At 39.5% G+C, this 21903-nt stretch overlaps 1 protein-coding gene across 1 annotated transcript in view; it reads left to right on the forward strand.

Moving 5' to 3' along the window:
* Nucleotides 1-21903, forward strand: part of fig4a (FIG4 phosphoinositide 5-phosphatase a) — a 53996-nt gene that overhangs the window by 11077 nt on the left and 21016 nt on the right. Inside the window, exons 7-17 of the mRNA XM_074615578.1 lie at nucleotides 638-801; nucleotides 1509-1637; nucleotides 3467-3567; nucleotides 5058-5220; nucleotides 7705-7802; nucleotides 11873-12006; nucleotides 12648-12764; nucleotides 14973-15018; nucleotides 16064-16212; nucleotides 16522-16688; nucleotides 20660-20798. Of these exons, the coding sequence (XP_074471679.1) occupies nucleotides 638-801; nucleotides 1509-1637; nucleotides 3467-3567; nucleotides 5058-5220; nucleotides 7705-7802; nucleotides 11873-12006; nucleotides 12648-12764; nucleotides 14973-15018; nucleotides 16064-16212; nucleotides 16522-16688; nucleotides 20660-20798 (1407 nt within the window). The remainder of the gene's footprint in view (nucleotides 1-637; nucleotides 802-1508; nucleotides 1638-3466; nucleotides 3568-5057; nucleotides 5221-7704; nucleotides 7803-11872; nucleotides 12007-12647; nucleotides 12765-14972; nucleotides 15019-16063; nucleotides 16213-16521; nucleotides 16689-20659; nucleotides 20799-21903) is intronic.

Raw genomic sequence — 21903 nt, forward strand, 5'->3', positions numbered from 1 at the left:
CACTAATGTGCATAAATAATATGCCTAGATATATTCATAAAAGCCTTGAAGGGGCTTGCTTGCTTTTTTATACTTTTAAATAGTAGAAATGAGAGAATAAATAAAGAAATAATGAAATAAAAGGTTTGATTTCTACAAGATAAACTCAACACAAGGCTGGCCATGATGCCCAGAGCCCAGATGAGCACTAGTAACATAAAAATCACGTTCGCTCATTTAACCTTCATTTTTCTGTATTCTATCTTGACAAGTGGCCTTAGTTGTCACAATGAGTCTGCACACAGCCTGAAGAATGTATTGAATGTTATGAATATTTTAGTGGCAGATCATGCAAAGGTTTTTATGTCTTCTGTGTCAATTTCAGAGGCTATTTCATGAGTATAAAATGATGCAAAGATGCAAACATACCTTGTATATGAGCAACAGCTAAGGAAAAATATCTTTTAGATGTCATTTTGCATGTGTCCTATTGTACATGCCTATTTAGTCTAATTAAAGCTTGTCTGTCATGAAATACACTTGATGTTTCCAATTGTACAATGTGTGTTGAAAGTGTTTATAACTCTAATGTATGTAGTTTTGCCAAATCTTAAATTCATCTACTTGTTTCAAATGACATTGCTGTTGCGCCCTGCAGCTACAGCTATGACCTGAGCCATTCGCTGCAGTACAACCTGACTTTGCTACAGAGGCCTTATGAACTCTGGTCGTCACCAGCTTCCTCCGCTGAGGAAGAAGTACACACACAGAGCAAACAGGACAGCTTTGACATCTTTGAAGAGGAGGGTCTGCCGACGCAAGGTGAGTGGATGTTAATCAATATCCCTTATATTCATTGTGTTTGTTCTATTGGCTGGAGAAGGCCCCTGTAAGCCGTCTTCACATAACCTAGAAACGATCACAGTAGAGTGCAGATCTTCGCCACGTGTGTCTGCAACAACCACTGCTGTAACGTTTGATTGAATGAATACAGACCACAATTGCCTGCCCCATCTAGACCACATGCGTATCAGGGGCGTTTTTAAACCCGCACGTCTCACACGACAGACACGCTCCAGTACTATGCGTGATTAGTCGTGGACAGACAGACAGATGCACACACACATTACCAAACACATAATCTCCTCAGGATACGCCTGGCGGAGATAATTAGAGATAATATTAGCATAATTGTTATAAAAGACACTGATATATTTGCTATAGTCAAAGGCGTCAATATCTGTTCTACTGCAGGTTTGCCTGTTTTGTTGAAGTCCATTGAAATATATTGAAAAACTATAAGTGCACTCGGAGAGCGCAGACCTCCGCCAAGGCAGGTTTCATGTACGTCGCTGTATTTTAGGAGGTAATAACCTGACTTGCTTTGGCTGACGTGTACTGTCATTTATAATGTGTATTATAATAAGCTCTTGGTTTACAGCCTGCATCATCTCATCTTTTTGTTTCCATTTCTTGGTTTCTAACTGATTATCCCTGAGGTTTTATGTGTTCCTTCTCTTCCGCTACAGTGGTCTACAGCCTCGAGAACGAGCCGTATTACAAGTACGTTTGGAACGGGAAGCTGCTGGAGCGGGTCAAGGACATCGTGCATCATGACTGGCTCATGTACATAATCCACGGCTTTTGTGGCCAGTCCAGTATCCTTTGAGCACTGTCAAGTCAGTTTCGTTTGTGCACTGCAGAATTGTTTCGGATGTTACTTTTATTTATGTGTCTGTGTGCTTTTTTTAATTGATCATACACTTGTTGCTTCGGGTTTTAAAAGAAACTTAAAAAATGTGCCATACAAACTACATTGTTGGGATTTTGCGACATAACATCTGTCAGCATTGATTGATTTGTGATCACACACTAGCTCAGTAGAAGACACAACTTTATCTCTCACAGTGTTGGTCTTTGTCGACACTCCCCCTCATCTCTCAGCACCACTTGTTGAACTGCACTCGGAGTAGCAGCGCACGTGGATTGCATTGTGAGCAGGAGTGTGTGATTCACCCACAAAACTGCAGTAGCAATTTGTGTTTGTTCTTAGGGCTTCAGCAAAACAAGTATTATGGCAATCAAGCAATGGTTATCAGGTATGTTAATACTGGCACTTGCATAATCGCTCCATCTGTTATCTGCAGGGAAAAGGCAGCAACACTGTGAATACTTAATCAGATAAGCTACTTGGTTTTTCTTTTTGGATTGAAGACAAATCCACATGCATACCCACATTTTCTTTCACAGCTTTTTGATTTTTGACACAAACTGCATACCACAGATTAGTATAAGGCTCCACATGAATAATTTCCTCTGGAGTTTTTGAGAAGTTTTGTAGTATTGATGCATGGGTTACTGCTGCAGAGCTTGACTAGAGTAAACAGTTTGATTTATTACGGTAAAAGTCTGCCTTAGGTTAAGATTTTAATCATTTACCATCAAGTCTCCTTTGCATAAATCACATTAAGCAGTGTAAAATATGTTGCCTTTTTGCCTTTCAGTCAAAACAAGTCAGTTTATCAGTAATTTATTTTTAATGTATTAATGCTTTTATGGCAGTTTTTATGTTTTTGTGTTGCAGTAGGCCGATGAGCTAAGATGCGCTTTACAGTCAGTACTGCCATCGATGCTGTTGTCACTCTTGTCAGGCAGCGTGCTGCCACAATGAAATTGTGTGGGCGCTCTGAGTTTAGACAAATTCCTGGAAACTGTTTGGCCTTCTTTGCTGTTTTTCTGAGAGCATGAGAGGACAGGTGGGTGCAATAACAGGAGACTCAGCGGTTAGAGGAAATGCAGAAATTTGGCGCAGATGAAGAAACACTGAAGTAGGCGGGGGGAAAAAAAGAAACAATTGAAAGGAGGCAATAAAGGGTAAAGAGAGACATTAAATATCCCTAAGCAGTCGTGTTGAAACAGATTAAGATCTGTTTTTTTTCCTTTTTTGTAGGATACATTCTTATTTCCAAAATGTTCATACTGTAGATAAGAACAACATCTATATGCAATTTGGACTTGTTTTGAACTGATGCTGTTAAAGTGAAAGGTCATGACGGCACATAAAACACAACTGATGTTAAGGAAAATACTAAATACTCCAGTAAAGTGACTAACTTTTTCTTAATAGTTTGCATAAAGTTCTACCAAAATAGAAAAATAATAATTTAGTGGTTTGCTTGATATTATGAACTTACATGCACTTTTGAGTTGATTAAGAATGATGATGATATCAATAATATTAGTGGTAATTTTAATAGCGTGTATGTTTAGTTTCCACTGATTTAAGATGCAAAATAAATAATAATTTTGATTAAGGCCAAATATAAGAGTGGTAAGGATGGAAAGTAAAAAAAAAAAAAAGACAAATTTGATATTATATATTAAGGCCTATGATGTATGTGAATGTATAGAGTGTGTGTTCACAGACAGGTGATTGTGTAATGTTGTCAGTGGGTATTTTTATTCCTCCTTTACCCACCAACTGCAGAGCTTCTGATCTACGGCCGACCGGTTCACATCACCCTCTTTGCCAGACGCTCCAGCAAATTCGCCGGGACCCGCTTCCTCAAAAGAGGAGCCAACTGCGAGGTACAGCGGTTGCCTAGGCAACGGGGAAGAATAGATAGCGGAGGCAGGGCTTAGGGGCCACCGGGATGGTTGAGATGACTCAGGGTGATCACAGGGGGTTAATTTGACCCGCTGACTCTTCCTTGAGTATGCATGAGTGTCTGTGTGGGCGTGTTGTTGGGAGGAACTTTAGGAACAAAGATTAGGTTGGACACAATTTCCACTGTTAAAATTGTAACTATGCTTCATTACACCTGATTGGCCTTCATCACAACAGACAGTTTGACATGTCACAGCAGGAAAAGCACAGGTGTAATTAATATTGTTAAGGATGGCTCTGTTCCATTTAGGAGTATCAGTAAATCATGTCAGCGGGGCAGCATGCACAGTGGGGAGCCCTGATACTCGGGAAGCCCTTATTAATATTATCAGTTATCACCTGTGGTTATCCTGCTGTGTGATGTCAAACAGCAGATGGAGTTTGCCCAGTTGTCATGGACATGTAGATTTTCAAATTTCCATTTTTTTCTGAGCGCTTTAAAGGAACAGCGTGTAATATTTTGGGGGATCTATCAGCAGAAATGGAATATAACATTCTTACTATGTTTTCATTAGTGTGTAATCCCCTGAAAATAATTATCGTTGTGTTTTCGTTAGCTTAGAATAAGCCCTTCATATCTACATAGGGAGCGGGTTCTCTCCAGTCCGCCATGTCGCTACGCCATATTTCTGCAGTAGCCCAGAACGGACAAACCAAACACTGACCTTTAGAGAGAACCTTTCACATTTTTAGGTTACCTGAAGGCCACAGTAGTTCTCCGACACACTTGTGAAACGTGAGCCGCAGAGTGCAAAACCGTGGTACCGCCAGCTGCCGTCTGACTTCCGTTGCTCCTAAAGTAGTGTTATTATGGTAAGGAAGGCCTCTGAGCGAGGGGAACTGCGTTACCACGATTTTGCACTCGTCGGCTCACGTTACCACAGTCTTGGAAATGGAGGCGTGAGCGGAGGGGGACTCAGTTGGTTTCAATCTGCAACGGCACCACTAGATGTCACCAAATCCTACACACCGTATCTTTAAGAAATTCTTGTCCGTGTTGATCTTGATCATGTCCCTCTTCCGATGAACATCATGTGATATGATCAAAAGCTCCAGAAGAGCTACTCAACTGCTCTTTTTCTTTTCACATTTTTTGTGAACACTTCATGGACTTCTCGTCTTTGTTTGCTTAAAAGCTGCAGTTCATTATTGTCCTTTGAAGCAGCAGTTTAGTATGGTAACTGTCCTGGAGCTTTTGATCATATCGCATGATCTTCATCCGCAGATGGACATGATCAAGATTCAGATTGCCTATTCAACATGAAGTCTAAACATCTACAATTCTGTGAGAATTTGGCAAGCTCAATCTGCTGATGAAGATCATGTAATATGATGGAAAGCTCCAGAGCAGCTACTAAATGGACCTTTTAGTAAGATTCTCAACCTTTTGTGTTTTTCCCATTGTTTCCAGGGCGATGTGGCAAACGAGGTTGAGACAGAGCAGATCATCAATGACGCCTCAGTGATGTCTTTCACAGCAGGAAGTTACTCCTCGTACGTCCAGGTGCGAGGTTCAGTCCCGCTCTACTGGTCCCAGGACATTTCCACCATGATGCCAAAACCCCCTATACGACGTAAGACTCCTGCATCACATGTTATATTATATATTACCTCAGAAAGAATGGATTATTGATGGGCTTTTTGCTGCTCAAGGTGTCAAACATCTGCTTTATAATGGAAAAAGTAGAGAGGTGACAAAGCTGCCCAGGCTTTGATGGAAGACCTTTCTCATATCTACTTCGCCCTGATACATAAAGACAGATAACAAATGAAAGATACAGGCATATCCTCTTTGAGCAGTCAGCCATACAGTCCCACAGTAGGTATTTATGTTTATAATGCTCAACGTATTCATTCTAGCAGCTGTCCAAGACCAGAAATAACCTTGTGGGGGCAGAGGAAGAATGTAATTTGAAAAAAATGCATTAAAATGAGTGAGTGGCTTTATACCAGGGCCATTCTTCTCACCCACTTGGACAAAGTAATGAAAGAAAGAAATAGGTGAAGACAGGACGCCCCCCTCCTGGTTCTCATCTTTGTATTCATTCTCTTGTCTCATTATGAACAGGATAAAAAACACAAATCCGGGGCCAGAGGGAGGTGATCAGGTCCCTCACTGTGTGCGCTTCTAGATATTAGAAGATATTGGTGCTTGCATGTGCACAAAGCCTGTATTAAATCATAATCTTTTCCCCCTCAGTTTGCCCTTTAATTCATCCTCAGATGGCATTTGCTTGTGTGAGACGGAGACACTGAGCGTGTCCCTGAATTCCCTCCGTGTATGAACTTACCTCATCATCCTGCTCCTGCTTTGATCCTTAAAGACAGCCCTTATCTGACATTTCTCAAATGTTGTCCAATTCTTTCCCCGTCAGGTCATATTTCACTGTGTGTGTACACGTAGTTTGACACAGTTTGCCCTCGGTATTGGCGTACTTGATTCACTTTATCTTTTAAATGATATTTAGTGGTACCTTCTTATTTAGTCCTCGGCGAGAAAAGGAATGGGTGTATTTCCCAAAATGTCTATTATTACTATTCCTTTAAAACATACCTGCAAATGTCATTCGGACATATGCTGGTGTGGTCCTTACGTCTCAACACAATTCAAAACCAGGTGCAGCCAGGTGATTGTGTGATGCTGGCTGCATAGACTGACACCAATCTAGGTCAGTGAGGGACGTGTCTATGAATGCAGAGTCGTTTATCACATCATGCATCACCCATTCCCTCGTCCCAGCCATAACCGTCAAGACTCATTGTTACGTAAGTGTATATATGTAATGTCTTTATGGCACCCCTCTTGTGGGCAAATATCTTGGTCGTGTAGGAGATGACCTTAATTGGGTTACTCTGCTCCATCGTCATCCTCACCATTATCTACATTCCCTTCCCAAGGTACAATAAGAATGTTATAGAGTGTATGGTGATGTAAACTCTCCTATCTACTCCCGAGGCCTGAGTACAACTGCAGTGGACAAAGTGATGATGAAATAGTGGAGAGAAAACTATGTGCTTGATCTCCTGTTTATATTGTCAGTTTTTACCAGTTAGCACGATCTGACCTATTTCTGCTAATCTTTCTTCTGGCTGCTTCACCGGTCCAACTTGACTGCTGGCTGCAGGTGTGGGGCTCCGCAGGAGTGCCAAATGGAGGAATTAAACATTTAAAGGGGACGTATCATGGAAAAACTCACCTTTTCAGCGTTTGTGCACATATATTTTGGTATCTGGAGTGCCTACAAACCAACAAACTGTGAAATAAGACAACCCAGTAAGTTTTTTGTGGGCTGCCTAGATCAGAAAACATGCGATTCAACAAGCCATTAAGATTTGGCTCCACTTCTTATGTCACATGCAAGCTCATCCGAATATACTGTATCACCCACGGTTTTGAGAACTACCTTTGCAAAGGTGCGGTATATTTTTCTCGCAAGCCAATCAGAGCAGACTGGGCTTTTTCGGGAGGGGTTCTTAAAGAGACAGGTGCTAAAACGGAGCGTTTCAGTGAATACAGGTATATTCAGACAGACAGTACGAGAAAATCAATGTGTTTTTTGGACATTGAAGCATGTAAATAAATTCTTGTAGAAAGCCAGATTACAAGTATGAACCTGTAAATGAGCATGATATGTCCCCTTTAAACTAAAGAATGAAAATGGAAGTGACTGTATGAACAATGAGCAGGATCAGAAGTGGGGGTTATTTGTTTGTCTCAGTGTGCTGTTAAACTTTACAGTCCAGTATTACATTTTTATATGTTCATATCTATTTGCTCCATGAAACAGACTGGCCCTATTAAAGCAAGTCAACCTACTTTTGCTCTTTCTTATCCTACTGAAGAAGCTTGAGTTTTGAGAAACTGCCTTTCAGAATTTCAAATTTTTGATTTCTTTCATTTCTTTCATTTTTAAACAAAACACATTCTGTTTACACTTTCAACAGAGACATCCAGATACGATAAGATAGCCTAAGACAGCATGATTTTAAACCACCTAATAAGATGTGATACCCTGAATTCCCTAAATATTAAACAATCAGTTTGACTTCTCTTTCAGTGGATCAAGCTGACCCATACGCCCACGTAGCTGCCCTCCATTTTGACCAGATGCTGCAGCGGTTTGGCTCTCCTATCATCATCCTCAACCTGGTCAAGGTAACACACACACACACACACACACACACACACAAACACACACACACGCACCTTTTTGAGGTCCTCATTTTGACTGTGGCAAATGATATGTGCAGTATGACTCCACTTTTCCTGAACAGATGTAACAACAAAATGCAGTGATTCAGTATTATGAAGTAGAAACTGAATAACAGAAAAGGGTAGCAGTTTATATTACAGCTCGGTAATAACATGATAATAGTGAGCTAATAGTGTGATAATAAAGTGGTAATAATTAAGTAATACCATGTAATTATTAAAGAAATAACCAGGTAATAGCTTGGTATTAACAATGGGTATATCTGGGTGATATTAGACTGGAATTTATGTATGTAAGGTAATAATGGGGAACCACGTTACAAGATAGCAATGAGGCAAAACTATTTAGTAATAGTATAGCAATATTATGGTAACCTGCTAACAATAAAGTGGTTCTATCAGTGCAATATTTGGGTTAAAAAATGGTAATATGGTGACATTAATTAAACATTTCCAATAACTCCAGAGTGTTGTAAAGTCCAAAAGTAAAAATCTATTTATAAAAGACATATGTATATATTTAATCATTTCCAAAATTCACAACATATTTTAATCTAATGAAATATTCAGTTTTCAATCCATATTTGTTGGCGTTTAGCCTTTCAAAAACAACATTTTCATTGCGGTTAAAAAAACTCTTTGCTCTGCTGCTCTGCAAACAAAGGGAGGCGTCACGCTCATTTATAGAAGATATGTGGAGATTTCATTTTATTCCTATTTAAATACAATAAAAATTGTGCTTAGAGGGAATTATTTTCACCGGATATTAGGCTGTGAGCGGTGTGTGTCTGCTCATCTCTCTCGCTCTCTCGGGGCAGGAAAATCAAAAGCGTTGGCAAGCATGGGATGCATGTTCTATCATTTATTAGAATCAGATGGGCTAATTTATATCATATATAACATATCCTTTAGGCCTTTCTTGCCCGATTCGCACGCAGCGCATCAATAGATCATACAGACGCCGAAACTACCTAAAAGAGCTCCTCACTCCTCGCCTTATTGAATTTGTAACACCATTTATATTCTATTTTCATTTAAATGTTAACAGGATGGATCACTAACAGAAATGAGAACAAGATGAGAAGAAAATATACAAAAGGAAGCGTATTTTTATTGGGAAATTGTTTTCTGGGAAGCTGTATGTTATAATAGAGGTGAAATCAGTTTCTTAAACCATGGACATTGTATTCACCACTGTCATTGGAGAAATGGCAACAAACCTAAAGTTATATTAGCCTAAAGTACTTTAGTAAGACCCAGGTTGTAAAATACTTTTCTTTAAAAAAGGCTGGCTTCTTAGTGCGAGGAATATATTGCCTATTTCTGTGGACTGTTCAAGTGTCTCTGGATGAAATACGTCTGTGGAATCACTCAACATGTAGTTATCTAAAGGGGGTTTGGCGGCTGGTGATTACTTGCAGTTGAAATGGTAACTTCTAACTATTGATCTTCCTCTGCATTTCTCTGAAAACACACACAGCAGTGATGAAAGAGGAAGACCTCACTGCACAGATGCACAGCTACAAAGACACACGTGGCTCTCCACGTTGTCCTTTAAACATCAGCATTAATCTTCCAACTGCTCTTGAATTATGAAAAACTATATTGTGAAAAATAATGAAATTCCAAGAAATGGTAATGATGCTTCAAGCCATTTCATTTTTAAGAAATACACTAATATAAAAAAAAGTTTGCATTAGCTATTGTACGCTGATTTTGTTTTCATCTTCATCCCCGTGTGCAACCCTTGTTAGACATTTTCTGATTTGAGCCAGTGCTCTAGGAGTAATTTTCGCATTGCCTTCTTGACGCGCATGACAACCTTGCACTCTTGCACTCACCATACACTCTTGGGTCTCACGTTGTCACTCACAAGGGGAGCCGTGAGGCGAGGGACCAATCACAGACCTCAGAGGTCCGCACAAGCCGCGGCCATGTGAATCTGTGCCGGCTGTGGGGAGCAGGGGAGGTGGGACACCCTGATTATACACTACACCCTCTCTCTCTCATCCCAGGGAGGCAGAAAGGGGAAGGAATTGGCAATTAACCATGAAATCATGACAGTCCATCTCACCGCGGTGGTGACTGCGGTCGACCTGGCGGTGTTGACATCTCCATGGGTGTGCGTGGTTTTTGTCATGGGTCGGTGCGTGTTTGTATGTTAAGAGACATAGAGAGGAAGTGAGCACATGGCCAAGCATGTGATCCACTTTTCCAGCCAACTTAATTAGAGTCCACTTGTTTTGACTGCCGGGGATAACCTTCACTCTCCCCATGTAGATATATATATTTTTAGAAATATTGAATTTATTAATTTTAATTCAAGTAAAACTAATCAACTCTCTCTTTTTTAGAGAGAATCCAGGCAAAAACGGCAGCAACCTCCCAATATAGAAAAAGCATACACAAAAGGAGGAGGAATAAAGATGAGACAAGATAAAAGCGAGCCTATAATATGCATTAAAATAATTATAGTGCCTATTTATATCCATTACAGTGTCCATGAGGAGCCCCTTCCTTTTTGTTCATGTTCATGTGTGACTGTTTTGATTGTTCTGTGAATGTACCATTGTACCTGTAACCCTGATTATTACTGTGAACAGCACATGCGTGCTTTTGTAAGTATATGCACGTATAGTGTATTTCTAGTCTCGTGTGTGTGTGTGTGTGTGTGTGTGTGTGTGTGTGTGTGTGTGTGTGTGTGTGTGTGTGTGTGTGTGTGTGTGTGTGTGTGTGTGTGTGTGTGTGTGTGTGTGTGGTGTGTGGTGTGTGGTGTGTGTGTGTGCGTGCGTGCATGCGTGCGTGCGTGCGCGCGCGCGCGTGCGTGCGCGCCAGACAGTATGACACAGCCAAGCTGAATAATCTGACTGGCTGCTGTGTTGCTTTGCCACTACTGGATATGGAGATGTGAGCTGCTAAATGATGCTTCCAAGCACATTATCGTGGTCAAAGAGTTACAATGCGGAGAAATAAGTTCATGGAGAAATGCCTTAATGGGCTTTGTGACCACAGGTCACAGAGGCAGACTGATAATCATGCGTTTTTATCAACAAAAAGATATTATTTGTTCATTATTTTTTCCCTTTATCAATTAATTAAATATCTGGACTTCAGAAACAAAAAAAATAGGGCTGCAACTAACGATTATTTTCATTGTCGATTATTTTCTCGATTAATCGATCAGTTGTTTGGTCTATAAAATGTCAAAAAATTGTGAAACATGTCGATCAGTATTTCCCAAAGCCCAAGATGACGTCCTCAAATGTCTTGTTTTGTCCACAACTCAAAGATATTCAGCTTACTGTCATAGAGGAGTAAAGAAACCAGCAAATATTCACATTTAAGAAGCTGGAATCAGAGAATTTAAACTTTTTTTTCTTAAAAAAATTACTCAAACCAATTAATCAATTATCAAAATAGTTGGCGATTAATTTAATAGTTGACAGCTAATTCGACTAATTGATTAATCGTTGCAGCTCTAAATAAACAAACAGTATTCAAGCTTTTCCGATGTCCTGATGTAAACTGCACACATTTTCGGCTACAAACATATTTGAATGAAATAAAGAATAATGATCACCTACATTAATATATGTTCTCAAACTTGCACGAATGTGACTGCATTAGGATTCCAAACGCAGCAGCTATTTCACCCCTTAATCCCTCTTTGCAGATTCAATTTCCACGAATATCCCACACAGCTGCACTCCTTATCATATATCCCCCATCTACCTGCAGTGTCTGTCCTCAGTTCTGTGCTTTGCACTACATACTGTACATTTCCAACTCTGTATGGGTCCTGGAAATTGTTTCTCGCAGCTCTATTTTCCTCCAAGGTGACTGTGGAGACAACCTGAATGGATCTCTGTGAATGCAGCAAAGAGAAAAAAAACACCTGTCACATGTCGGAATATATCTGCTGGTGTCCTCATGGGATCGTTTTTCGTAGCTCTTTGGTGATAGAATCAGTCACACACGTGTGAAAACACATATTTCTCTCTGTTGTGCTACAGAAACGAGAAAAGAGGAAACACGAGAAGATTCTGAGTGAAGAGCTCTACCCAGCTGTGATCAACCTAAACCAGTTCCTCCCGCCAGACTGCTGCATCGACTACATCGCCTGGGACATGGCCCGCTACACCAAGAGGTGGGGACTTTACTATAAATGTGCCACACCCTATTTTTTCCCAGATAATGTTACATAGCGAACAACCAATCCGTGTTGAAATCAGCAGGACGGGAGATACTTAACGTTAGCTGTTAGCTCTGTGCAGGACTGTGCTGCTTACCAGCGGCTCACGTTAAATAGCTCTCATCCTGCCGACTTAAACATGGTAAACATGGGAGGTTCTGTTGATTACATTACATTACATTATGATGCGTTCAGGCTCTATTCAGTAAAAATGTATAAGGCGAAGGTAAATTCTAACGTTATCATGATGTGTTCAAACGTACTTTTATGAAATGGAGAGAAATGGAGAGAAACTTGAATAAATCCAATTGTTTGAAGGAGATATTTTCATAGCAATATAAAATAGATAATAGAGAGGGAATTATGACCTGTTTAACTTCCTAAAAAATCAGTATGCAAACAGTACCGTGGTATCGAATTGGTATCGAGAATCATGGAATTTCACTGGTATTGGACATACCTAGTGTTAATGCCTTGAAAAAAGTCGAGTAAATAAGCATAACACAAGAGCCAAAGGTATTGTACATCATCACTATAAGTCCGCTACAGCTGAAACACAAAAGCTAATATGATCTTCCCATTTCTCTTTCTCTTAGCAAGTTGTGCAACGTTCTGGACCGTCTGAGTATGATAGCAGAGAACGTGGTGAAGCGAACAGGTTTCTTCAGTAATCGCTCCGACTTCTACTGTCACACCATCAGACCGGATGACAGGTGAGCCTTTTCTTCTTTCACACACACACACACACACACACACACACTTTTGGACCATATTTCAAGCATTGTTCAGTTAGGTATTGTGTGTGAACAAACACTCTTAATTAATGCTTTACACTTTCATATGAACCTGAAACTAAAATGAAACGTATTCAGAAACCGCTCATAACTAACATCTTTGGGCACTTCACTCATGAGGAAAAAGTGTAAGAAGAAGGAAACCATATGCTTGACCACGCCACCGTCTTTCCCGCAGACTTTGTTTTTCCTTAGGGAGGGTGTACTATCCATTTTTCTATTCATACATATTCAGAATCATACATTTATCGACATTGCTTAATTTTGAAACTCCCAGTTCTGAATTCTTAAAGGAAATTATGCCTGATAACAGTTATGTCTCAGATAGTTTTCTGCTAACGAGCTGAGTAGATTGCCGTCCATGTACTTAACGCATGGCTCTTCCATTGCTTGCATGTCTTAATCACTTTCACCCAACATTACCATTCTGTTACGTAACCCAAGGACCATGCCATGGCCGGTATTCATTACCCTTTCTTTTGCATTCCCCAGCGCTATCTCACATTCTTTGTTAGACCCACTCTCACTTCGCACATGTGCTCTCCACAAACAAAACCCTCTTGAGATGCACTTTCATTATTATGGCACCTGTAGCCACCATCACATGCATAGATTACCTCATGAATAATGAAGCTAATTAGAGATATTTGTTAACTTTGTTTTCTCATGCTATTCTTGTCTGTCCTCTCCATCTCTGCATTCGGGCATGCACTTTGTCAGACGCATACAGACTCGACACTTGAACTATAATCGCTCAATCAGTTCACAATGTGCATGCCAAAATGAGACGCTTTAAAACCTACCCTTCAACAGCTATTGTATTTGTCTTCAGAGCTCCCCCTCCCCCTTAGAGGCAGGTTTTCCTCTCAGTTATTCTCACTTTGCCTGTTGCTGTTTCTTTGTACTAGCACTTTAAAAAGAAAGTGATGAAGTGTATTGAATTGGGAGAAAAGAGCTAATTAAGAAAGAACCCAGAGCCTGAAGAGGACCTTCTTGGACTTTAGCATCTAAATTTCATCATCATTTATCGTAAAGAATGTGATTACAGGATTTGTTCAGTATTTTGGGGAATATCTAAATCCGCTTTTTTTTGCAAATAGTTAAGGCCTTTACAAACCGGTGCCGTTTTTTTTCGTGCGATTAATTCACACATCAATATTTTTCCGACCCGTTGTTTTTGCCGTGAATACTTTCACACAGAACGTGAATATTACGAAGCGAAAAAGTGACAATTGTTTTCTGTAACAACGTCGATTTTAAAATATTTTAAAAAACGCAAATAGAGGCATCAACCAATCAAGTTGTGCCGGAACGGCGCCTTCATTTATGAAACAACACTGAGGCTCCGTAGTCTGAACCAGGACGACAAACTTCATTACTTCTTTTAACCTTGACAAAGGCAGTGCAGACTAGATCCAGACTAGTGTCAATCTTCTCATTTAACTCTCAGCAAGAAAATTAATAATAACAATATTCATTAAAAATTGGGCCGTGCAATATTTCAATATGATCACTTATCGTCCTTCAATGGAATCATATCGTGATGAAATCATATATCGAGATATCCTGATACACAATTATGTTGTCTAAATTGATAATGACAAGCACATACTAACTAAAATTTCTCAGAAAATCTGATCGTTTTGCAAAATTCTTAATTAAATGAAAAAATACTCTGCACTTTTAATTTAATATCGTGATACTTATTGTTATCGAGATATGAAATGACATATATCAGAATAGAGGATTTTGGCCATATCACTAAACCCTAATTTAAAACAAATAAAAACTTGTAATTTATACCTTTTAATCATGTTGGAAAATGTGAACTGTTGTAGTTTTGACATCCTTGGATTGGGTTTCCACATGAGTTATGCAGTATTGTAATTGAGAACACGTATTCCTGATTTTCTTCTGTGTGTATATCTCACATTGTCATGTATGCACTGTATCTAGTCCATTATGTTCGGCCTTGAAATGGTGATTATAACAGCGATCACACCTCTTGTAGCGGGAAAAGAAGAGTGCATATGCCTGCAGAAGAGTAGAATTGACATGTGCACTTTAATGCTTTTGTCGGTTTCCTCTATTGTATTCTTTAAGTGGATTTGAATGTCATTTTTTCAGGTGGGGAGATTTAGGTGGACACATCACAGCCAGTGGACGTGTGCAGGTATGTCACATAGCGAGCAGGTTTGCTGTAACCTTCGTATCACAATTCAGATTTTCTGAAGGTACTGAATATTCTCATTTGCAGCTTTTGTACATAGAAAAATAAAAATAACATAGTGGTGTAAACAAATAGACTCTTTATCAAATTGAGTTATATAATATAAAGTAATAAACCTGCATATCAATTCATAGAAATGAGATATCGAGGCCAAGGATTCAGCTTTAGTCATAAGGTTGATTTAAAAGGGTCACAGCTATCCTTGTTATAGCTGAAAAACAAGGCCAATGCATTTAGTTGCATAATGAGAGTTTTTCATGGAAACCTTGATCGCGTATACGGTGATCTTCTCGGAATTATCTAAGCTGTTTACTGCAATTTAATGGCCTCCACTTACAGGTGGTGAGTACATGGAGATATGTTTGGTGTTGATGCTGTTATTCCACTAATTGCCTTTTCATGCGGTTTGTGTCTGACTACATACATAAACATCCTGTAGATCAGTGGTTTCACAACCTATTTTCCTTGAATCCCCTACTTGTATCTAAGAAAAGCTGAGCCCCCCCACGAGATCACCCTAAAAAAGGATTACAAATCCTTGAACAAAATCCTCAGTTTGAATAAAGTGATTCAGTGTATAAAACAAGTTAGTCATTTTTATTAAATCAACTTTCTTCAGTGAATAACAATGGTCTGTTTTGGGAGAGCAAATCGTTTTTTGACCGCATCGAAAATGTTGTTTTTTTGAAAGGCCAACAAATATGGATTGAAGCAGAATATTTCGTTTGATTTTGCAAAAAAAAATATCTTTTTAAATAGTTTTATATGCAGACGTTTGTATAAATTATCCAGTTATTGTTTTGTTATGATTTTAGTTGTACAGTACATATGCAAATCTAATTTTGACAACCTCAGGGCAGACAAATCTTGGCACACCCACTGTGATCTTTGGCGTCCCCCTGAGGGGGGCCCAGACCTCAGGTTTGGAACCACTACTGTAGAGTAATGAAGTGTCATTATTAAGTTTCAGGAGTCTTTGTTGTTGTAGACTGGCGTGTTGCGGACCAACTGTGTGGACTGTCTGGATCGGACCAACACCGCCCAGTTCATGGTGGGGAAGTGTGCGCTGGCCTATCAGCTTTATGCACTGGGAATGATTGACAAGCCCAAACTTCAGTTTGATACCGACTGTGTGAGGTAAAGCTTCTTACTTTACAATACATTTTGCCAGAGCTGAAAATTTTTTACTATAAATTATTAAAAAAAAAATTGGTATATGTGTTTTGAACAAAATGAAAAATGATGGTCACTATAGCAATATATCAAATGTGTTTGAAAAATATGTAATCAACGCTTTTTCATTTTCACTTATTAGGATCCCCAGTAGAAGTAGCAAATGCAACAGCCCTTAATAACACTGTTTGCTGCACAAAATCCATTTTGCACATATTTTCCACACATTTCACATGTGTATTTTGTGTGTGTATATGTGTGTGTGTGGCTCAGGTTGTTTGAAGAGCTGTATGAGGACCATGGAGACACGTTGTCGCTGCAGTACGGCGGCTCCCAGCTGGTCCATAGGGTCAAGACCTACCGCAAGATCGCTCCCTGGACACAACACTCCAAAGACATCATGCAGACGCTGTCGCGCTACTACAGCAATGCTTTCTCAGGTGCGTTACACAGACGCATACAAGTGCATGACATTCCTTTCTTACACACATGCACAAACATAATTAAGAAGGGACTCCATGATAATGCAGGTTGCTAATCTCTCATTTTGATCATGTGTACCCCACTCCATCCATTTTATCCCGAAATCCATCCATATTAAATCCCGACTTCACCAATACACCACACCCTGTGAAACTTGAACCCTCATGTTCAAGGTTACCGTGGAAACATTGACTCAGCCTTTGCATAGACATATAGATCACACACATAAAGTGCATTCAGGCAATATATAGAGATAAGTAAATTATCACAAAACCCCTGATATTTACATGAAAAAAAGTGATATGTGTATTTCCACTTTTGATTAGTTGCTCCTTCTCTACTAGTTGGAACTTTGAAAGTTACACACCCTGAACACCACAACACACAAAATCATATTGTGTTACTACAATACGGCTAAGTACAAACCATTTCCTCCAGCCTGTGATGCACCTCGTTTTAAAATATTTAAAATGACAAAATGTGGATGTATAAAAAACAAACTAGGACAGCACACCAATTTTTTAATGACGTAATGAAAATGTGGACGTACCCATTTCAGCACCAACAGCTCAACACACACAGTCAGATCCAGCTTAGCTCATTTGAGGACTGTGGGTGCCGGTAAACAATGTGTTCGAAGTCATCTCTGTGACATTTTTCGTTTTGTTTTTAATATTAACTCTTGAATTTATCGTCACAAGCTGCAAAAACTGATATTTTGAGGGCATATGATTTCAGGATATTGTTATCTGGAGAATTTTTTAATAGACTGGATTGATGTTTTTCTCTCTCTTGTAATCTGCAACTAGGATCTAATTGTCAATCAGTGCTTGATAAAGTGGCTTTGCTGTGCCTGCAATTCGGATATCTAATCATTTTAAATGAGACCCTAGTCTGTACTGTAGGTGCGTTGATGAAAATGTGCACGTCTTTTCACCACACTGGTGACTGTTCCACATCAACAGGTAGCATTTGAAGCCACATAATTGAATAGGAAGAGGTTGTGTATTGTGTATTAAAAGGTAATTTTTCAACCTGGACCCCATGTTTTTGTGTCCAAGTGATTAACGGGGACAATAGTTTTTAAATTTGTCCAGTATTGAGGGAGAATGCTGCAGATAGCCGCCATTAGACGGGCTGCAATGAAATTGCTTGGGGCAATTCCACACCTTACGGACAGGACCCTACAGAGAAATAAAATGTTTTCCTCAGTGCCGGTGTTGTCAGGGTTTGTTGTGTTGGAGTACAGAAAGCGTAGCTTAGTATTATCTAAAAGATTTTCAATGTCATGGCTGAATATTTAGATGATTTCGACAATGTGGATGCAACGTGAGTTTTTTAGAATGAGACTTCTCCGAGCAAGACTTAGTTAGACATAATAACAAACAGACCGGATCAAGCGAAAAAGCAAGTTAAAGAAAAACATTTCATTTCTCTGTAGGGTCCTTTCCATAATGTTGTCAGACACTTATAATAACAATCTGAGCCTGTCAGTGGCAAAAACAAGCACTTTTAGTGGACGTACATTGATGGTGTGGCATTGTCCCGAGCGATTACATTGCAGCCCGTTTCGCGGCTATCGTCTGCAGCGTTTCCCCTCAATACTGGACCAGTTTCAAAGAGTGTTGTCCCTTAGACACAAAAACATTGGAAAAATACCGAAGTAACCCTTTAAGTCAGGAGCGACAGAACAGTGCTACTTGACTTACTAAGTCGACATCCTGTCTGTGTCTTTGCTTTCAACTCTTGTCCTCCACTTCATTCTAAAAAATGGGATCACTGATTGGTTGCAGGGCAGAGCCGGGAAAGTAGCAGATTGTTTATTCAGACTGAAATGTCAAGTGAGGCTCATATAATGCAGCTCACACACACCCACACGGATTATCATACGCACAAGTACTCAATATCCTGCGAACTGCACACTCAATAACGCCATGACCTATAAGGTCTTGTCATTTGAAGTGATTGACCAAGATGAGTGTTGCTAAGTTATGCCTCTGCACTCCCTGTAAAGCACCAAAGTAGAATATGTAATGTGTAATGTGTAATATGTAATAATGTAATATGTATGAGAAAAATCCTAATCCAGTAGGATAAGGTAGCTAGTGTCTGCTGGGAAAAACGGGTTTAGGTTAGTGCCACTTGTAACTATTATTTTGATATTCACAGTGTTGTGGCAGCAAACAAATTTAAATTAACATTAAATGTTTCAAAGCCCTTTTTTTTTTTTACACTTGATTAAGTATGTTGGAGATATTTAGAGACAATACACATCGGTCATCCCTCAGTTCAAAGTGGATGACATATGCTTTTACATCTCTGCCAAGTGCTCTGACATCTGCTTCTCTCTGACTCACAAACACATTTTGAACACGCAGACATACTGCCACTGCCATATGCTTTGCAGCCTCTTAAATTGACGATGATGTTTTGATGAGACCAGTGAAATTGTGCTGAAATTGAACAGACCTGACAGATTTTTACTGTGTTTATTTTTACTCAAAATGCATCTTGTGAGACATGGCTTTTTGACAATTACTTGTGTTGCATGTGTACATAACGTTCACAGCTCATCCATAACTCTTATCTCACGATGCGCTGAATGAATCCCAAGCGCTGAAAATTGCCTAGAGAAAAGTCCTGGCTCTAATAAAGGCAAATTTAGTGTCTAATTAGGTAGCGCAACTGTTGGAGCACATCCACGGGGATTCACGGTTGGGGGATGGATTAAATGGCACCAAACTGGGCAACATGCAAAACACATGCTGAACACACAAACACTTGCACAGATTATTTTAGCACGCTCCCATAGACAAACATGTTGTAGTGTGGTGGTTCAGAGAGTTTCTTCCTGGTAAGGTTCCTGTTCATGTGAAGAGGATACATGCTTGAGTGAGTTCAGCTTCACTTAGATTTCATCCATTGCCACTCTTTTCTTCTCAGCGTCAATGGCTGGTGAAGTATGTCTTGAGGGACACTGAACTTTTGAGTCCATATTATGAAGAAGTGTGGTTTGATCTAATGTTAAAATATACAATATAGTATAACATTAAGAATATAAAATATACAGTAGCATACCCAGTGGGCAACCTGAAAAGTGAAACCAATGTGGAAATGCCTTAAACTTTAATTATTTCTAACAGCCAGCAGGGGGTGACTCCTCTGGTTGCAAAAAGAAGTCTGATTGTATAGAAGTCTATGAGAAAATGAGCCTACTTCTCACTTGATTTATCACCTCAGTAAACATTGTAAACGTGAGTTTATTGTCTCAATCGCTAGTTTTCAAGTCTTCTTCAATACAGCATGATGTTCATTTCGTAAATTAACCCTTTCACAGTGTGTTTCCAGTTCATGAAAGTTAATTATAACCTTTTTGGTTGCCTGAAAATGCCTTATGTAGCGTTCGGTTGTACTTGCCTCGGTGTCATTTCTGGTTGCAAAAAAACAACATGACGACTGCAAAAAACTCTAGGCTTCAAAACGGCAGTCCACAAACCGATAGGTGACGTCACGATGACTACGTCCACTTCTTATATACTTAGTCTTTGAGCATACCACAGGACCATAAATTAAAGTGGTTTCCACATTATACATTAAGACGTCATTGACACATTGTCATCATATCTCGTCCTTGCAAACAGTCGTTTAACAGAATAATCTTTACGCTTATTAGCCTTTTCCAGAACTTTCCAACACCTCTCATGGTCTTCATCAGTGGATGGAGTTTGCTTGGTTGTTGTCACCATGAGACATATTTGGAACTTCGGTCACTGATCACAGGTGGTCGTATGTAATATACTATATATACAACTGAGTCATCTTCCTGATAACTTCCTCATCTCATTCTCTCTTGTATGTTTACTACTGTATGTATTATGCCTTGTTTTTTTTTTTTTCTGTTATTATTGTGTCCATCTTGCTCCTCCAGATGCTGACAGACAGGATGCTATCAACCTGTTTCTCCAAGTCTACCAACCATCAGCGTGCAAGGCTCACCTGTGGGAGCTGCCCACTGACTTCTACCTGCATCAGAAGAACACCATGGCCCTCCCCCAAGACAGACGCAGGTAAACACACACACACACACACACTTACAAACACACAACTACTTACTGTACATGCACAAACTTTCATTCTGTGTTGATGTTGGCGCCCCCCTGTGGACAAAAGCGGTAGTGTTTTCCCAGAATGAAGGCTGCATTTCCCATGAGCACCTCTGCCTCATGTTAAATCTTGATCTGGCTAGCGCATGCATTTGTTTTGGAAGCAAATGAAAATAAGACACAATTTATATATCATTTTTTGAACACAGCTGTTTGCAGGATGCATAGAGATGCAAACTACTGTAGATTGCCTGGTGCATGTTGGTCATCGCGCTCATAATCACAGAAAGCTCTGCAGTGCATTCTTTAACTAACGTTAACCAAAGCGTAATCTAGATTTGTTTTCGCAACCAACGTAAATTCATATATTGATGTAAAACCACGTCTCGCAATGTATTTCATAAATAAAATGGATATATTACATAAAAGTATAGGAGGAAGAGGGCCAATTCAGGATCGGTTTTGAATCCTTTCAAATCCTGCAATTCTCTCCATCTGTTGAACGACCAACCAAGGTTGACTCGTTTTCACCCGTGCTCCATCACCGTCCCTTTCTTTCGTTCTTCGGTTATTCTTTTCTCTTTCTCTTTGTTGATCCTGATCTAGTATCAGACGTAACCGCAAAATATATAATACATAATAAAACGTTCTATTGCCTTCCTGTTCCTTTGTGTATTAGCTTTAATGTTATGAATGTCTGTGGGTGTTGTGTTAATTGAATATCTCAGTGGGGAATCACTCACAAAAGATTAGCACTGCTGTTTCTGAAAATGCCTTTTTCTTTTAATGCCTTTTAAAGTCTTGCCCTGAGTGTTGAGGTTGTTACCATGAGCATGTTTTTAATGTGATTGCTTTTGTGTTCATTCCAATTGCTATCAAGCCTCCTCTTTTTTTTTTTTTATCTGCGTCAAAGAGCTTTGGCCTCGAGGTCAGGTGTAAATGTGTGTGGCACTCCGGAGATTTGTTACGTTGACTGGTTCCTGACAAAGGGGATTGACAAAAAATATTCCTCTTTTTCACTAAAATATGTATGTATTGTACTTATTTAAAAGTAGAATTCATGTAGGAT

Source organism: Sebastes fasciatus, chromosome 18, assembly GCF_043250625.1.
Source record: "Sebastes fasciatus isolate fSebFas1 chromosome 18, fSebFas1.pri, whole genome shotgun sequence".
NCBI lineage: Eukaryota > Metazoa > Chordata > Actinopteri > Perciformes > Sebastidae > Sebastes > Sebastes fasciatus.